General features: G+C 42.1%; 2 protein-coding genes across 4 annotated transcripts in view; one reads left to right on the top strand and one right to left on the bottom strand.

Moving 5' to 3' along the window:
* The window catches only part of brat1 (BRCA1-associated ATM activator 1), a 507632-nt gene that overhangs the window by 39007 nt on the left and 449274 nt on the right, over positions 1-19351 (top strand). The gene's annotated exons all lie outside the window — the stretch shown is intronic.
* LOC133441855 (protein sidekick-1-like) overlaps positions 1-19351 on the bottom strand; it is a 383972-nt gene that overhangs the window by 158986 nt on the left and 205635 nt on the right. For all 3 annotated transcript variants that reach the window (XM_061719569.1, XM_061719580.1, XM_061719588.1), the window contains exon 5: positions 10175-10308. In XM_061719569.1, coding sequence (XP_061575553.1) covers positions 10175-10308 — 134 coding nt within the window. The remainder of the gene's footprint in view (positions 1-10174; positions 10309-19351) is intronic.

Genomic DNA, 19351 nt, shown 5'->3' with positions numbered 1-19351 from the left:
AATTAGAAAAAAACTGTTCGAGACTTACATTACTAAATATCGATATGTTGGTCTCTTCTAACCCAGTAGGTCGAATAGAAATAAGTAGCTGAGTCTTAGCTCAGCCAGAGCGTCCCCGTCCATGGAGTCAGATATCCAGAGTTCGATTCCTGTAGTTTCGGGACATTTTTGTCAGCAATTTTTTTTTTCTACATCAAAATATGCGTCTCCATCCTGCGACTACGCGCATTACTTTTCTCTTTCAAAAGTGTTACTGTGGCGATGCTAGACGCCAAAAAGCGTGCCCCCCTTCATCTGATTGGTCCATATTTGATAGTTCCCCAAAAGGCACCAAATTTGGCATGCAAGCCAGGCCTGGCGATGAATTTGATATTTCATGGTTTGCATTAATGGGCGTGGCAAAATGTCAGCGCCCCCTGGAAAACTTTTCTCTGCCATAACTTTTGAATGGTTTCACATAGAGAGTCGTGGGTGGTGTCATGGGACTCGGTATTGAGTCCTTGACCATAATTGGTGAAAATTAGCCCCGCCCCTTCTTCTGATTGGTTGTCCCTATTTCCTGCTATAACTTTTGAATGGTTTGACATAGAGAGTCGTGGGTGGTGTCATCAGACTCTGTATGGAGTCCTTGACCTTCATTGGCCTGAAATAGCCCCGCCCCTTCTTCTGATTGGTTGTCCCTTTTTTCTGCCATAACTTTTGAATGGTTGGACATAGGAAGTTGTGGGTGGTGTCATGGGACTCTGTAATGAGTCCTTAAGCTTCGTTGGCCTGAATTAGCCCCGCCCCTTCTTCTGATTGGTTGTCCCTTTTTTCTGCCATAACTTTTGAATGGTTTGACATAGGAAGTCGTTGGTGTTGTCATTTCTGATATGCTTATGGGGGGCGGTGGCCGTGAGTGCGAGGGCCCGTTCATCGCTGCTTGCAGCTTTAATTATTTTTTTTTTTTTTCTTCTGACAAAGTGATGGCCTTTTTGTCCCCCTTAACATGCCCAAAAAGTCACCAAATTTTGCACCCAAGTCAGGCCTGGCGAAAAATTTGATATTTAATGGTTTGCATTAATGGGCGTGGTAAAATGGCTCAACAGCGCCCCCTTGAAATCTTTGTGCCTCAAGCCCCACGATACGGTTTGACGTACATGCACGAAAATCGGTACACACGTGTATCATGGGACAACTTAAAGAAAAGTCTCTTGGCGTCATGCCTGAAACCGAACAGGAAGTCGGCCATTTTGAATTAATCGTGTCACTTTGGCGCAATTTATGCCATTCCTTCGAGAGTTAATTCAGCCCGAACCGTATCGTGAACCCAGGTGTGTTATACATCAAAATGTGCGTCTCCATCCTGCGACTACACGCATTACTTTTCTCTTTCAAAAGTGTTACCGTGGCGACGCTAGACGCCAACAAGCGCACCCCCCCTTCATCTGATTGGTCCATATTTGATAGTTCCCCAAAAGGCACCAAATTTGGCATGCAAGCCAGGCCTGGCGATAAATTTGATATTTCATGGTTTGCATTAATGGGCGTGGCAAAATGGCTCAACAGCGCCCCCCGGAAAACTTTGTGCCTCAAGCCCCACAATACGGTTTGACGTACATGCACGAAAATCGCTACACACCTGTATCATGGCACAACTTAAAGAAAAGTCTCTTGGAGCCATGGCCGAAACCGAACAGGATGTCGGCCATTTTGAATAAATTGTGTCATTTTGGCGAAATTTATGCCATTCCTTCGGCAGTTAATTCAGCCCGAACCGTAACGTGCACCCAGGTGTGATATACATCAAGATGTGCGTCTACATCCTGCGACACCACGCATTACTTTTCTCTTTCAAAACTGTTACCGTGGCGACGCTAGACGCCAAAAGGCGCGCCCCCCCTTCATGTGATTGGTCCATATTTGATAGTTCTCCAAAAGTAACCAAATTTTGCATGCAAGCCAGACTGGGCGATAAATTTGATATTTCATGGTTTGCATTAATGGGCGTGGCCTAACGGCTCAACAGCGCCCCCTAGAATACTTTTATCTGCCATAACTTTTGAATGGTTTGACATAGGAAGTTGTGGGTGGTGTCATGGGACTCTGTAATGAGTCCTTAAGCTTCGTTGGCCTTAATTAGCCCCGCCCCCTCTTCTGATTGGTTGTCCCGATTTTCTGCTATAACTTTGGAATGGTTTAACATAGAGAGTCGTGGGTGGTGTCATCAGATTCTTTATGGAGTCCTTGACCTTCATTGGCCTGAATTAGCCCCGCCCCTTCTTCTGATTGGTTGTCCCTTTTTTCTGCTATAACTTTTTAATGGTTTGACATAGGAAGTCGTGGGTGGTGTCATGGGACTCTGTAATGAGTCCTTAAGCTTAGTTGGCCTTAATTAGCCCCGCCCCTTCTTCTGATTGGTTGTCCCGATTTTCTGCTATAACTTTGGAATGGTTTGACATAGGGAGTCGTGGGTGGGGTCATCAGATTCTTTATGGAGTCCTTGACCTTCATTGGCCTGAATTAGCCCCGCCCATTCTTCTGATTGGTTGTCCCTTTTTTCTGCTATAACTTCTGAATGGTTTGACATAGGAAGTCGTGGGTGGTGTCGTTTCTGATATGCTTAAGGGGGGCGGTGGCCGTGAGTGCGAGGGCCCGTTCATCGCTGCTTGCAGCTTTAATTAGGGCCCGAGCACCTTCAGTGCGAAGGCCCTATTGTATTTGCAGGAATTTTTATTATTATTATTATTATTATTTTTCTTCTGACAAAGTGATGGCCTTTTTGCCCCCCTTAACATGCCCAAAAAGTCACCAAATTTCGCACCCAAGGCAGGCCTGGCGAAAAATTTGATATTTAATGGTTTGCATTAATGGGCGTGGTAAAATGGCTCAACAGCGCCCCCTTGAAAACTTTGTGCCTCAAGCCCCACGATACGGTTTGACGTACATGCACGAAAATCGGTACACACCTGTATCATGGGGCAACTTAAAGAAAAGTCTCTTGGCGTCATGCCCGAAACCGAACAGGAAGTCGGCCATTTTGAATTAGTCGTGTCATTCTGGCGAAATTTATGCCATTCCTTCGAAAGTTAATTCAGCCCGAACCGTAACGTGCCCCCAAGTGTGTTATACATCAAAATGTGCGTCTCCATCCTGCGACAACACGCATTACTTTTCTCTTTGAAAAGCGTTACCGTGGCGGCGCTAGACGCCAAAAAGCGCGCCCACCCTTCATCTGATTGCTTCGACAGAAAAAACTTTGTGCCTCAAGCCCCATAATACGGTTTGACGTACATGAACGAAAGTCGGTACACACCTGTATCATGTCGCAACTAAAAGAAAAGTCTCTTGGCGCCATGGCCGAAACCGAACAGGAAGTCGGCCATTTTGAACATTCTGAATTAATTGCGTAATTCTGGAGCAATATATGCCATTCCTTCGAGAGTTAATTCAGCCCGAACCGTATCGTGAACCCAGATGTGTTATACATCAAAATGTGTGTCTCCATCCTGCGACTACATGCATTACTTTTCTCTTTGAAAAGTGTTACCGTGGCGACGCTAGACGCCAACAAGCGCATCCCCCCTTCATCTGATTGGTCCATATTTGATAGTTCCCCAAAAGGCACCAAATTTGGCATGCAAGCCAGGCCTGGCGATAAATTTGATCTTTCATGGTTTGCATTAATGGGCGTGGCAAAATGGCTCAACAGCGCCCCCCGTAAAACTTTGTGCCTCAAGCCCCACAATACGGTTTGACGTACATGCACGAAAATCGCTACACACCTGTATCATGTCACAACTAAAAGAAAAGTCTCTTGGCGCCATGGGCGAAACCGAACAGGAAGTCGGCCATTTTGAATAAATTGTGTAATTTTGGCAAAATTTATGCCATTCCTTCGGCAGTTAATTCAGCCCGAACCGTAACGTGCACCCAGGTGTGTTATACATCAAAATGTGCGTCTACATCCTGCGACACCACGCATTACTTTTCTCTTTCAAAAGTGTTACCGTGGCGACGCTAGACGCCAAAAGGCGCGCCCCCCCTTCATGTGATTGGTCCATATTTGATAGTTCTCCAAAAGTGACCAAATTTTGCATGCAAGCCAGGCTTGGCGATAAATTTGATATTTCATGGTTTGCATTAATGGGCGTGGCCTAACGGCTCAACAGCGCCCCCTAGAATACTTTTCTCTGTCATAACTTTTGAATGGTTTGACATAGGAAGTTGTGAGTGGTGTCATGGGACTCTGTAATGAGTCCTTAAGCTTCGTTGGCCTTAATTAGCCCCGCCCCTTCTTCTGATTGGTTGTCCCGATTTTCTGCTATAACATTGGAATGGTTTGACATAGAGAGTCCTGGGTGGTGTCATCAGATTCTTTATGGAGTCCTTGACCTTCATTGGCCAGAATTAGCCCCGCCCCTTCTTCTGATTGGTTGTCCCTTTTTTCTGCTATAACTTTTTAATGGTTTGACATAAGAAGTCGTGGGTGGTGTCATGGGACTCTGTACTGAGTTCTTAAGCTTCGTTGGCCTTAATTAGCCCCGCCCCTTCTTCTGATTTGTTGTCCCGATTTTCTGCTATAACTTTGGAATGGTTTAACATAGAGAGTCGTGGGTGGTGTCATCAGATTCTGTGTGGAGTCCTTGACATTCATTGGCCTGAATTAGCCCCGCCCCTTCTTCTGATTGGTTGTCCCGATTTTCTGCTATAACTTTGGAATGGTTTAACATAGAGAGTCGTGGGTGGTGTCATCAGATTCTGTGTGGAGTCCTTGACGTTCATTGGCCTGAATTAGCCCCGCCCCTTCTTCTGATTGGTTGTCCCTTTTTTCTGCTATAACTTTTCAATGGTTTGACATAGGAAGTCGTGGGTGGTGTCATGGGACTCTGTAATGAGTCCTTAAGCTTAGTTGGCCTTAATTAGCCCCGCCCCTTCTTCTGATTGGTTGTCCCGATTTTCTGCTATAACTCTGGAATGGTTTGACATAGGAAGTCATGGGTGGTGTCATCAGATTCTTTATGGAGTCGTTGACCTTCATTGGCCTGAATTAGCCCCGCCCCTTCTTCTCATTGGTTGTCCCTTTTTTCTGCTATAGCTTTTGAATGGTTTGACATAGGAAGTCGTGGGTGGTGTCTTTTCTGATATGCTTATGGGGGGCGGTGGCCGTGAGTGCGAGGGCCCGTTCATCGCTGCTTGCAGCTTTAATTATTATTATTATTATTATTTTCCTGACAAAGTGAAGGCCTTTTTGCCCCCCTTAACATGCCCAAAAAGTCACCAAATTTTGCACCCTAGTCAGGCCTGGCGAAAAATTTGATATTTAAAGGTTTGCATTAATGGGCGTGGCAAAATGGCTCAACAGCGCCCCCCAGAAAACTTTGTGCCTCAAGCCCCACGATACGATTTGACGTACATGCACGAAAATCAGTACACACCTGTATCATGGGACAACTTAAACAAAAGTCTCTTGGGGTCATGCCCGAAACCGAACAGGATGTCGGCCATTTTGAATTAGTCGTGTCATTTTGGCGAAATTTATGCCATTCCTTCGAAAGTTAATTCAGCCCGAACCGTAACGTGCCCCCAAGTGTGTTATACATCAAAATGTGCGTCTCCATCCTGCGACAACACGCATTACTTTTCTCTTTCAAAAGCGTTACCGTGGCGGCGCTAGACGCCAAAAAGCGCGCCCACCCTTCATCTGATTGGTTCAACAGAAAAAACTTTGTGCTTCAAGCCCCATAATACGGTTTGACGTACATGAACGAAAATCGGTACACACCTGTATCATGTCGCAACTAAAAGAAAAGTCTCTTGGCGCCATGGCCGAAACCGAACAGGAAGTCGGCCATTTTGAACATTCTGAATTAATTGCGTAATTTTGGAGCAATATATGCCATTCCTTCGAGAGTTAATTCAGCCCGAACCGTATCGTGAACCCAGATGTGTTATACATCAAAATGTGCGTCTCCATCCTGCGACTACACGCATTACTTTTCTCTTTCGAAAGTGTTACCGTAGTGACGCTAGACGCCAACAAGCGCACCCCCCCTTCATCTGATTGGTCCATATTTGATAGTTCCCCAAAAGGCACCAAATTTGGCATGCAAGCCAGGCCTGGCGATAAATTTGATATTTCATGGTTTGCATTAATGGGCGTGGCAAAATGGCTCAACAGCGCCCCCCGGAAAACTTTGTGCCTCAAGCCCCACAATACGGTTTGACGTACATGCACGAAAATCGATGCACACCTGTATCATGTCGCAACTTAAAGAAAAGTCTCTTGGAGCCATGGCCGAAACCAAACAGGAAGTCAGCCATTTTGAATTAATTGTGTAATTTTGGCGCAATTTATGCCATTCCTTCGGCAGTTAATTCAGCCCGAACCGTAACGTGCACCCAGGTGTGTTATACACCAAAATGTGCGTCTCCATCGTGCGACACCACGCATTACTTTTCTCTTTCAAAAGTGTTACCGTGGCGACGCTAGACGCGAAAAAGCGCACCCACCCTTCATCTGATTGGTCCATATTTGATAGTTCTCCAAAAGTCACCAAATTTTGCATGCAAGCCAGGCCTGGCGATAAATGTGATATTTCATGGTTTCCATTAATGGGCGTGGCCTAACGGCTCAACAGCGCCCCCTAGAATACTTTTCTCTGCCATAACTTTTGAATGGTTTCACATAGAGAGTCGTGGGTGGTGTCATGGGACTCTGTAATGAGTCCTTAAGCTTCGTTGGCCTTAATTAGCCCCGCCCCTTCTTCTGATTGGTTGTCCCGATTTTCTGCTATAACTTTTGAATGGTTTGACATAGAGAGTCGTGGGTGGTGTCATCAGATTCTTTATGGAGTCCTTGACCTTCATTGGCCTGAATTAGCCCCGCCCCTTCTTCTGATTGGTTGTCCTTTTTTTATAATAAAATTGCTGCGAGCCGCCAGTCGCTCTCGCGCTGACTCCCGCTTCCTGATTCAAACGTCTGCCGGCCCCGCCCCCTGACCAATCAGTGGCGAGTAGGGTGATGGCGGCCCCGCCCCCCGACCAATCAGTGGCGAGTAGGGTGATGACGGCCCCGCCCCCCGACCAATCAGCTCCCTGTAATGTGGTGACTTCAGAAATATTCCCGGCTCAGCCCGGTTACAACCTTGGCAGAATGGTTACAGAAAAAGTAATAATTTAAATAGTAGGGTTTTACTAATATTTATAACTTACAAATATTTAAAAAATTAGGAAAAAAAAAGTTCCAGACATTTTATCGCTATGTTGGTCTGTCCTAAGCCAGTAGGTCAAATAAAAAGAATAGCTGAGGCTTAGCTCAGCCAGATTATTGCGGTCTTTGCTGCCAGAGGTCGAGAGTTCAAGCCTGGCTTGATATGCCAAAATTTTTGTCAGCAATTTTTGTGTTTTTTTTACATCAAAATGTTCGTCTCTGTCCTGTGACGACGCACATTACTTTTCTCTTTCCCCTTCTTCTGATTGGTTGTCCCGATTTTCTGCCATAACTTTTGAATTTGAGTGGAGTTTGCGCGCGCAGCTCCCGCGGGGGGAGGGGCTGATGTTCAGCGCGGCCGCCATCTTGGTCGAGGCGCCGCATTGACTGCCTGAGAACGTCGGGCGTGGCCGCCATCTTGGATCGGTATCGCTTTAACTCTAGAGCGTTCACTTCTGTTGTGGAAGGAGGTGTCTGCATAAGTAAAATAACTATAACTCACTTGATTTTCAACCGATTTTCACGCGGTTTGCTTTGTTACAAACGGCAGACATGTAGCTATGATACAGGATGCTTGATGTACGTTTAATATGCAAGCTTTCATGCTAAAATACGTTCTGCAGGTAGTCACACTTCAGGTATACACACACACACACATATATATATATATATATATATATATATATATATATATATATATATATATATATATATATATATATATATATATATATATATATATATATATATATATACACACACACACACACACACACACACACACACACACACACAATATACACAATACAAAATACAGTATAGCATATTAATGAATGTATTAATATATTTGAATAACAGACATAACAAGCTTAAAAACAAAAAACATAACGGATGACAGCATACAATTGTCATAATGGAGAAAAAAAAGAAACATTTGGAAGGAGTGTGTGTGTGAGGAATTGTATATTAGTGTTATAAATTGAAATTATATAATAATGCAATCGCTATGATATATAATTTTACAACATAATACAGTCAAAAATATATGAAATGAAGCAACATACAATGCAATAATACAATATGCTATATTACTGGGTACGCTAATATGAAATAACAACATGTAATATAATATGGTATAATAGATTAATATAATATCATACATTCTGGACCATGAGATACAGCTGTACTGTATGATCGTCGTTCATTTGAGTGATCAGATTTTTTTTTTCATGGTTTGCATTAATGGGCGTGTCCTCACGGCTCAACAGCGCCCCCTAGAATACTTTTTTCTGCCATAACTTTTGAAAGGTTTGACATAGAGAGTCGTGGGTGGTGTCATGGGACTCGGCATTGAGTCCTTGACCATAATTGGTGACAATTAGCCCAGTCCTTTTTTCTGATTGGTTGTCCCTATTTTCTGCTATAACTTTTGAATGTTTTGACATAGAGAGTCGTGGGTGGTGTCATGGGACTCTGTAATGAGTCCTTGATCTTCTTTGCCCTGAATTAGCCCCGCCCCTTCTTCTGACTGGTCGTCCCTTTTTTCTGCTATAACTTTTGAAGGGTTTGACATAGGAAGTCGTGGGTGGTGTCATTTCTGATATGATTATGGGGGGCGGTTGACGTGAGTGCGAGGGCCCGTTCATCGCTGCTTGCAGCTTTAATTTCTTATTATAACTATTGAACAGGAGGATGGAATCTGAAACTGATTTTATTTTGGATATATGGACAACATAACTGGACTAAACTTCAAGTTAAACAAATATCTCCTCAACTGTTATTTGACTTCGCTTCAAATACATCAAGGGCAAAGACAAAATGAGTCTGTCGTCTACTTACCACAGTCCGTAAGCTGGTTAAACAAGAACTACAACTTGTAATGTTACATGCTGCCACTCATTAACTGTATCTGAATGATATTTCTTCTTCGTTATACAAGCCCATCTGAGCAGTAATTTGTCTCCAATAAAACATTCTTGGTGAATTTATGATCGTTTCAGCTGCTGGATCTCCAATCACTCACACTCACTCCTATAGTCAATTTATAATCACCAATTAGGCCAACATGGATGTTTTTAGCCTGTGGCAGGAAATGGAAGCACCAGGTGAAAACCCACACAATGCAGACTCCACGCAGAAAGACCCCAGCCAGGGCCATTTACCACAAAATATCACAACATATGCAATACAGTAACTCTAAGGAAAACAGACTTTCTTTATGCAAGCAGGGAGATATTTTGTTTACTTTATTCATGTTAAACTTCGAATTTGTGTTGTTTTTCAATCCACTTTGTTTCTTATAATCTAGATTCCTCTTTTTTTTTATAAGGTATTGATTCATTGTTGTTGTACGTATGCTAAATAGCATGCTGCTGGATCACTAAAGAGCATATGTGCAAATGTGCTGCGTAGCCAGTTTGGTAGCAAATTCCACTCTGTAAGCATTGTAAATCTATTTTAGTATATCCCACACCAGCGTGGTGTTTCTCTACCTGTTCACAAGCAATATAACCACTGTGGTGCTCCTAAAACTGTCAACTTTGACATTTGTTAAGGTCTGAGTGGACATATGCAGTTGTCATCTTGCATATAGATAGCGACGCTGTATAGTTCTCATGTCATTAGCTGTTATGTAAGCCACAGATTAAGATTTGGGAAGATGCATGAGTAAGTAACATATCTAGTTCAATATACTGTAGGAGCAGATTTTTTCTTTTCTTTTGTCTTAAGTGAACTGGCTTCACATCTATTACAGTCTTAATGAGCTTCCATCCTGGTGATAACACACAGAACCATATCAAGCTCCTCAAGCTCCGGACATAAAATCCGATGATGATCTTAGTAAAAAAGTGCCCAATTTGTGGAAGAAAAAAATGGTTTCATAGCAGAGTGCACTGATTCTCACATTCCAGACACCTTTAATAAACAGATTCATGCACTCTTACTTCAAACTGTTTTAGTACAGTCAAAATGTTTCTTTACCTGAGATGTTCAGGTAGATGGCAGGACTCGTCACATTCCCCCCTGTCATCTCGTTCACGGCTTCAGCGTGGTAACGCCCTGCATCCGTCGCAGTGGTGGCCAAGATAATTAGCTGATTGTCCAGAGTGATCGCTCTGCAGGGCACACAGTCGGCATAGGTTAGAAATCAGAACATCCCAAAGACAAACAGCCCTCCCTTCAATGTTTCAAGTAGTGTTCTCATCTGAGCAAAGAACACAACTAAAACTAAGACTCTTTCTGGAGAAAAGTTTGTTACATTAATGATCCAGAATTCTAAAAAGGTGGAAGGAAATACTAAACATGAGCACCGGAGAGCTTAAATAAATCATTCCTTCTGTCTTTGATTGATATGTGGCTCAATCTGTGTATCTTCTGTCTTCTTTTTTTAGCAATTGTCATTGTTTACATATTGTTTTCTGATGTTCCTTCTTTACACTGATCCATCCTGGTTTCCCTGTAATCAATGAGACACCAACATGAAGTTCGCACACAATCACAGACCTACAAAATCTAAAATTGTTCTCACCTGAGCACACAGTGATAAGAAATACGTACAAGCAGATTTTGTGTTGCTGTTGCTTTTCAAGGAAGCAGAATATGAAGAGTTGACTTTAGAGGTGAGAGGGAGAGGTGATAATGAGGAGAGTCGAGGCGGGGGAAAAAATGTATTCGTAGTACTTAGGTTTTATTATGTTTGAACTTGTCTGGCAACAGTTGCAGGCAGGATTCGCTGGATGTTTTTAGTGATGCTACTTGTGTTTTCAGCATGTCACTGCATACAAGCCCTTCAATATTCCAACTACAGAGATGTCACTAATGTAAAATCAATGTGACCAAAGGGAGAATAAAACATATTAAATTGAGATGTCTGCCCTTTTTTCTTATAGACTCGGTCTGTGTCTGTTTCCCCTGCTCAACACACATTGGGTGCTGAATTATTTTACCAACATAAATTCAAAGTAACACATGTGTATTCTAATGTCTTTAACAATATGTTGAAGCAGGATTTCAATTCAATTCAATTCAAAAACACTTTATAAATCCCCAAAGCTTAATTAGATGTAAGTAACTATCGGTGATTAAGCCTCTTTAAAGAGTGGTTGAGGGTTGTAGCTGCGGAAATGGAAGGATCGTCTGTAGTGGTCTGTGTTGCAGCATATCTCATGAGATCCCTGAAATACAAAACGGTTCTTGACTTGTTCTCACTCGTCCTAAGATCAATCATCTCCTTTGTCTTGTTCGCATTCAAGATGAGATGATTGTTCCCACACCATGACATAAAACAGCCCACCACTTCTCTGTAGTCAGTCTCTTGTCCATCACTGATACACCACACAGCTGCAGAGTCATCTGAGTATTTCTGCAGATGACAGGACTCCGACTTGTACTGGAAGTCTGAGTTGTACAGCGTGAAGAGGAGTGGTACCGTCCCCTGTGGGGGCTCCTGTGCTGCTGCTGTGCTGCTGACCACCTCGTCAGACACAAAACCAGTTCAGTCTCACAATCTGTGGCCTCTTTGTCGGGTAGTCAGTGTTCCAGGTGATTGTGGAGGCATCCACCTGTGCCTTCTGAAGTTTCTTACAAAGTCAAATACGTTGAATTGTGTTAAATTCACTGGGTAAATGAAAGAACACAGTGTTTCCTGATTTGTCTAGATGACAGAGGGTTCATTGAAACAGAGGTATGATGGCATCTTCAACTAAAAACCCCACTACGATAAGCCAACTGCAGTGAGTCCTGAAAGACGCTTCTTCGCTTAATTAAGTGGACTAATAAAAAGTTTCTCCAAGACTTTTATGATGTGTGATGTTAGGGCAACGGGTCTATAGTCATTAGGGGGAGATGGATGACATTTCTTTGGTAATGGAGCAAGGTAGGATGCATTGAAAAGCAATTCTGGTTCAATCTCTCCAGCTGCCTCTTCACCTGCTTGCTGAACCCACACATGTAAGAGGGGGAGACAGACCAGCTTCTCTCAGTGTGTTGGGGACAGCGATGGAGCAACAGCAAGAGCTATGCCAGAGGCAGAAGATACGAGAGCTGAGGTATGACAGGGGAAACTGTGGGCCAACGGAGGATGGGAGGTCTGCTTGGCTGGAGGTGGGAAAGAAGGATGTTGAGGTTTTGTCTGAACTGAACCTGTTGAAGAGCATGTTCCGTTCAGTGAGTCTGTCCAGACGTTCATCTATCTGATCCTGTATCTGCTTGAAGTCTGTAATCTTTTACATACCTGACCACACATCTCTTCATTTGTTCTACTGGAGCTTGATCTCCATTTTTTTTCCTTTTTTTTTTTGTTTTTTTTTTTGATCAGCTCTTTCGGGTCACCGGTGATCCAGGGATTGTTTTTTGGGAGTCATCTCTGTGTTCTGGTGGGGATGATGTTATCCACACAGAAGCTTATGTCAGGGGTGGGGAACGTTTTCTCTCTCTGGGTCCATTGATATTCTTAAAAATGTATGAATGTATTAAACTACCATTATCAGGTGATTTATTTACTGATTTTTGAAATATTTTTTAGGTTTCAGTTTCAGTCTTTTAAATATCAGCAGGTGTGGTATAATAAGTAGTATCTTAATATTATATTAAAGCAGCCATGGCGAAGTAGTGAGAAGAGTTAGTCCGATGTTCTGTCTGACCATGGCTTCATTTATTAGACTAAACTAATGTGATTGCTGGAACGGCTTCTCTTTAGCAAGGGATCTGATGCTGGAAAAGATGATGTTGCAACCCGTAGCAGATTTTCCAGGTCGGAGTCAGTGAGTCTTGAGGAGAGAAAACTTTTTTACCAGAGTCCGTTTAAATATGCCTGGATCGGTTTTTCACATTCATCAGCATATTCACTTGTTGGAGCAGGCATTTGCCCAGTCACAGTTGACAATTTTCAGCTAACTTTACCACAGCCTTAACTTCCCTTTAAATGCCGACACACGTGAGGGCAGAGAGCTGATAATCTGGTTGGGCCCTTGCAGCTTGACATTCAGTTTGGTTGGTCATGATCACAGAGCCACTGCATGTCACTGAGCTCCATAGCAGATTTCCCCTTAATGTCCAGGAATCTTTTGACCTTCCTCCTTCCCCTTCAACTATAGACTACAGAATACAGACTACATACTATGCTCTGACTCCAGCTTGCTGAGCAGCTCCCTGAACTGGCGGTTGTTTAGCCCTCTGCTTTTGATAATGGAGACAACAATTGTGATCACATTGTTCATCTTAAGGGAAGGAGCACACAGATCCTCTTGATGCAAAAGGTGTATAAATTGACAAAATCAAACAAGATCAAAGCGGCTCATTTAATTTTTAAACCCTCTTTGCAGGCCAACCCTTGTTGCTGCGCCATCTGTAGCGAACAACTTGATAGAACAACCCTTTATCTTTGGTTGTCCCATGCATAGCAGATACAGCAGCTCCTCCTCAGTTTATAAGTAAGCTGTAACAAACAGCACAAAAACTTCTTGCTGTGCTGTTGTAATCATATCAGCTGTCTCATCACTGGTCAGAAAGAAAAAAAAACCTGTAAATCTCTTGCATTGTCTGACCCTGTGTGCAACAGATTTTTTTCTGGACAAAGTTATGTTATGATTTAATTTTACTTTGTCAGGAGCTAGCAGATCTGCAGCAGCTCTCCACAAACTAAACAGATGTGCTATCTTTTTGCTTCTACAAATAAATAATTGTTTCTCAATTTTTCAACATTTGGCATGCACTATTATTTCTTTTTTTTAAATATTTAGCTGCCATGCCTATATGTCACCTAATTTTACCATGCAATGTTGCATTCTCTCAACCTTATCCTTGCTCAGGTATATGCCCTGATGTCAACTTTTTTTCACAGTACTGTTGTTGGCTGTCAATCTGTGTATCTTCTGTCTTCTTTTTTTAGCAATTGTCATTGTTTACATATTGTTTTCAGTTGTTCCTTCTTTACACTGATCCATCCTGGTTTCCCTGTAATCAATGAGACACCAACATGCAGTTCGCACACAATCACAGACCTACAAAATCTAAAATTGTTCTCACTTGAGCACACAGAGATAAGAAATACGTACAAGCAGATTTTGTGTTGCTGTTGCTTTTCAAGGAAGCAGAATACGAAGAGTTGACTTTAGAGAGAGACATGAGAGGGAGAGGTGATAATGAGGAGAGTCGAGGCAGGTGAAAGAATGTATTCGTAGTACTTAGGTTTTATTATGTTTGAACTTGTCTGGCAACAGTTGCAGGCAGGATTCGCTGGATGTTTTTAGTGATGCTACTTGTGTTTTCAGCATGTCACTGCATACAAGCCCTTCAATATTCCAACCACAGAGATGTCACTAAAGTAAAATCAATGTGACCAAAGGGAGAATAAAACATATCAAATTGAGATGTCTGCCCTTTTTTCTTATAGACTCGGTATGTGTCTGTGTCCCCTGCTCAACACACATTGGGTGCTGAATGATTTTACCTACATAAATTCAAAGTAACACATAACTGCTGTGTGTGTGTATTCTAATGTCTTTAACAATATGTTGAATATTTTTTTCCTTCAACTTTTTAATTATTTTATTCATTTGTTTGAAATTGTATGGCAGGCCAGATAAAAGGGTTCCCTGTACTGCTGGGTGACCGGAGGTTCCCCAACCGTGGCTTATATAGTCACATTACACACTCAGTAAAGGCTGCGATGTCATCGTCATGTGGCTCACAGAGTGCACCAGTCTGTAGCCTCAAAACATCCCTGCAGGGTCTTCAGTTTCCTGTGACCACCTCCTCACACTTCCTTTGGTCACAGTTTGCCTCTGAACAGTGGGGTTTGTAAGTGGTGGAAAAAAAGGACTACAGAGAGCAGGTCGTGCAGAGGAGCTGTTTGCATCTCTGATGTTTGCACAGGCCAAATCCAATGTTTTATATCTTCTTAGGGAGCAGTTGGCAAACTGTTAAAATGTTGGAAATGTGTTAGAGAGAGGCAGGGCCAAAATCCCTAGTTATGGCCACAAATACACTAGGGTGTTGTCTGTAGTTTTGCAACCACTGAGGGTCTGATGTCACATGCATCATCTGCATTAGCTGGTGGTGGGATGTATAATGCTTGTAAAATATCATATGGTCTCATATGGTCGATATTAGAGCTGGGTATCATCACTGACCTCCCGATACGATACGATTCCGATACACTAGGTCCCAGACGATACGATTTCCGATACGATACGATACGATTCGATATCGATATTCTGGTTACAATAAGGGAATAACATGATCCTTCCACGCGCCACGTCCGGCCAGAGAAACCCCACCCTGCCTGGTGAAAAGAAGCAGCCTGCTCACTCCTCAAGTAAGGAGGAGACTTGAGCTCATTGCAGGGCCTCCTGGGGTTGGTAGATGGAGCAATGCCCAGGACTGACTTAGGTAGGAGCACTGGGTGATTAAAATGGGGGAAAAAATCGGGATTTAAAAAAAATAAAATAAAAAATAAATTTTTTTTTTTTTTTTTTTTTAAATCGATACTTGGATTTATGTATCGATAATCGTTCCTACACATGCATATCGATAAAATATTGATATATCGATATTTTTAACCCACCCCTAGTCGATATTATAGCAGAACACTTGGAGGTAACAGTGTCATAGATGATGCTGTTTTACACTCGCTTTTCCTGACTAAACCACCTGTGGTTTACAAAGAATTTCAATTTTACAGCCATTATTTTTGCCATTCCTCTGTCTCCACCTCTGTCTGCCCGGGTCATCTGAAAGCATGGCAGAGAGACTCTGGAGTTGGGGAAAAAACCTCCTGCAGCCATATCTCTGTGAAACATATCCTACTGCATCCCTGATACTCTGGCTGGTTCCTCGTTAGCGCTCCAACCTCGTCCATCTTATTTGCAAGAGATCATGCATTCTCCATAATGAAGAGGAGAAGAAGCCAAACTTCTTTTCTCTCTGCAATGCTTCTGCTCAGCATCCAAAACATCTCCTCTTCAACTCATCAAGGATTTGAAGTCTCAATTTGGGTGTCATTTGGGCTTTTGAAAGTTCAATCAATTGCTCCTGCCTCTAAACAACATTCTCATTGTTAAAGCTATTTACCATATCAGGTGGTAAAATGTGGTAACCAGCATGCATCCAAGCAGGAATGAACAATAATTTCAAAATCAATGTTTTTAATTTTAAAAATTACAAAAAAGACTAGAAGCCAACAGACTGGAATACAACAAAAATGTTGGGTTCTGTATCTGGGATTGATCCCAGAAGGAGTTGTTATGAAAGAAGATAGATACCTCAAAATAATGACTGTTGCCTATAAGAAGGCCATTACAAGAAACTGGTTGAAAAATGACGCTCCACAAACTGGACATTGGATGGACATTATGGAGGAGATCTACGCAATGGAAAAAATGACCTTTCATCTGCGAATCAAAGCAGGTGACTTTACACAAAACTGAAGAAAATTGACACTATTCAAAGACAAAGACAATGCTCACTCAACTTAATGAGAATTATGCCCCCTCTTTTACTATTTTACTTTATTTTATGTTATGTACTGTTACATGTACCGGTATACATATACAACAATAACTAAATAAAGAGTTAAAAAAAATTACAAAAAAGCTCAAACTGATATGAATTTCTATTAAGATAACAGGACTAACAGTTCCCACCAGCATAGCGTTATTCCAGAACAGTAAATTGTTTCTGTTTAATTTACATTGACATTTTCACTGAATGTTGCTGTTTGACTATCAGAAGATAAGATATCTGTTACCTCTTCTTTACACATGCCCCAATCTAACAGGCAGCGTGTTGGCACAACAATATGGAGCATAACCAATGTGATTATCAGCACCCAAAGCTTAATCACGACTGTGTTGATGCCCCGTGTTCAAAGTAAAATATGACAGTCCTTCCCTGTGTATCCAGTGATGATATATGTTACAATAGGCAGCAAATATGTGAACTGCTCACTGCTTTTGCCAGTAAAGGCATCAAAACATCACAAATACAGATCTTTTTTCTCCTTGGCAATAGATTTGTGGGCCCTATCCTAGGTCTTTTGGAGTTCCCATGTTCTTCTCCTATACCTTTTTTAATATGTCTGTGAAATATTATCTCATGTTGGACTACACATTAACAGCAGAAAAAAGGAGAGAATGGTTAATAAGACAAAAGAAAATCTGAGCCACAAATGCTGAGAGGCTGTTCGATAACACTTCCACAAACACACTCATGCACACACAGTATTCCTCAGGTCTAATTTTATTCAGTGTGATTTGCCAACAGAACATCCACATGAGTCAGAGTCTTAACCCCTGCGATGACAGTGTTCGTCTACGTGCGTATGTCCTTTTTTGTGGGTATCTATGTGTGTGCTTTCAACAACATCTATCTGCTGGAAACATAGGCTTTCAGGCTTTCTCATGATCTCTTTCTCTCTCTCTCTCCATTTTCCACAGCAAGGACAGATTTTCACCAAGGTATATATCATAATTAATAGCTGTTAAATCCATTAACTGCACTGACCCACCCATATCATCACATCAGTTTTACTTATAACATGCTTATTAAAACTGAAGGCACGCTTCCACTTACCTAGGTTGTTTGAGGGGGACAGGAGGGTTTAACGGAAGCTAAACCAGCTAGTTAACATTCAAAGTTTAAAGACCTGAGTGGGCGAGTGTGCGAGAATGCAGTCAGACAAAATTAGACAGCATGCTGACATTAAAGCATTCGTTCTTGCAGCATCATTGCTCTTTACCATGCCCAATTTGTACTGCATGTACTATTTATATGAAAAATTACTTGTTCTGAAGGATTGATTTTGTACATACTTTCACTTGTTCCAAACTGGGAAGTCAGAGGCTCCATTTCCATTCAATATTCAAAAGCACCTTTTCAGTAAATACATTTTTTTTAACTGTCCTAAAAAAAAAAAGTAGTAGCTTGTGGATGCTGCTTTAAGTTGTCTTTAAGTTTTACTGATAGGTACAAACATGGACAGCATGATTACATGTGTTACTCTTTTACTGAGTATACAATGTTTTTAAGATTGAATATTAAGTGAATTAATTTTTTGACTTCATTAAATTAAACCGAACAAAACTGTTCTGGCTTATAATTAAACACAAATCCAATTATAAAACTGAGCATGATTCTGCAAGATTAAGTGTGGGTACACATGTGTGAGATAGTTTCTCCCAAGGCGGATGAAATTAAATTCAGCAGTCTACTTCGTCCTATCCACCTTCTGCATCCCTCCCTCCATCCCATGAAGTTAAAAAGGAAGGAGCTCTCTGACTCATTCTCTTTTTTTATTCCCCCATTCTCACTCAGATTAGAATCTGCACAATCTTTCAATTTTGTGACAACTTTCTTTGGCTTGTGTCACTAATTCCAAACAACATCCCTGGTTGCACTCCTCTGCTAGCCCAGAGCTCTGAACCAAAGCACCAAGCTGGACTTTTGGCTGAGTATCTAGTCCCAAAGTCTAAATAAACACTCAAAGGAGTCTACCCTGCTACACTGACTGATGAATGTACAAGCACACACACTTCAAATGTATGCCAAAAGGTAAATTAATTAGTGCACACATCACACAGGCCAGAGGATCTATGAGTGAGAATGTGTGAATGTATGTCATCGCCCCACCCCCCCAATATTGAAACTAGTCTAAATCCGCGAGTGTGTGCATTTGGACTGATTTCCTTGCCAATGCTGCCCACCCACCCCCATTTGCCCTTCTCCTCTATGTTTGATAAGCAGCACGCGTCCTCCTTAGACTACAATGCCTCTGATACAGAGAGGTTTGGGGTGGAGCAGTGTGCTAACTAGGGTGTATGTGTGTATGTGGGGGGGGTACTCCACTGTAAACATTGTCCAGACAGCGGCTTTTTTTGGCAGCCTCCTCTCCAAACCAGACCGCCACTCACCCATTAAAAGCCATACATGCGCAAACCTACTACTCACACAGGCACAAGCACAGTTGGCTTCATTCACTGTGTCTTCCAACCGTTGTAAGTGGGTATTTACTTTAGCAGTCTTTGGATATTTGAATGCTTTCTTTGTGGGGTTGATTGATAGCAATAACAAACAGGTTCATATGTGATGAATACTTAATTGTGTGAGCGTATGCATACCTGTATAAATTCTGCTGCTCTCATTCTGAATATTTTGCTTGTA

This window comes from Cololabis saira, chromosome 1, assembly GCF_033807715.1.
Source record: "Cololabis saira isolate AMF1-May2022 chromosome 1, fColSai1.1, whole genome shotgun sequence".
Lineage (NCBI taxonomy): Eukaryota > Metazoa > Chordata > Actinopteri > Beloniformes > Belonidae > Cololabis > Cololabis saira.
Note: the sequence above shows the minus strand (reverse complement) of the source record. Positions and strands in the feature narration are given on the sequence as shown.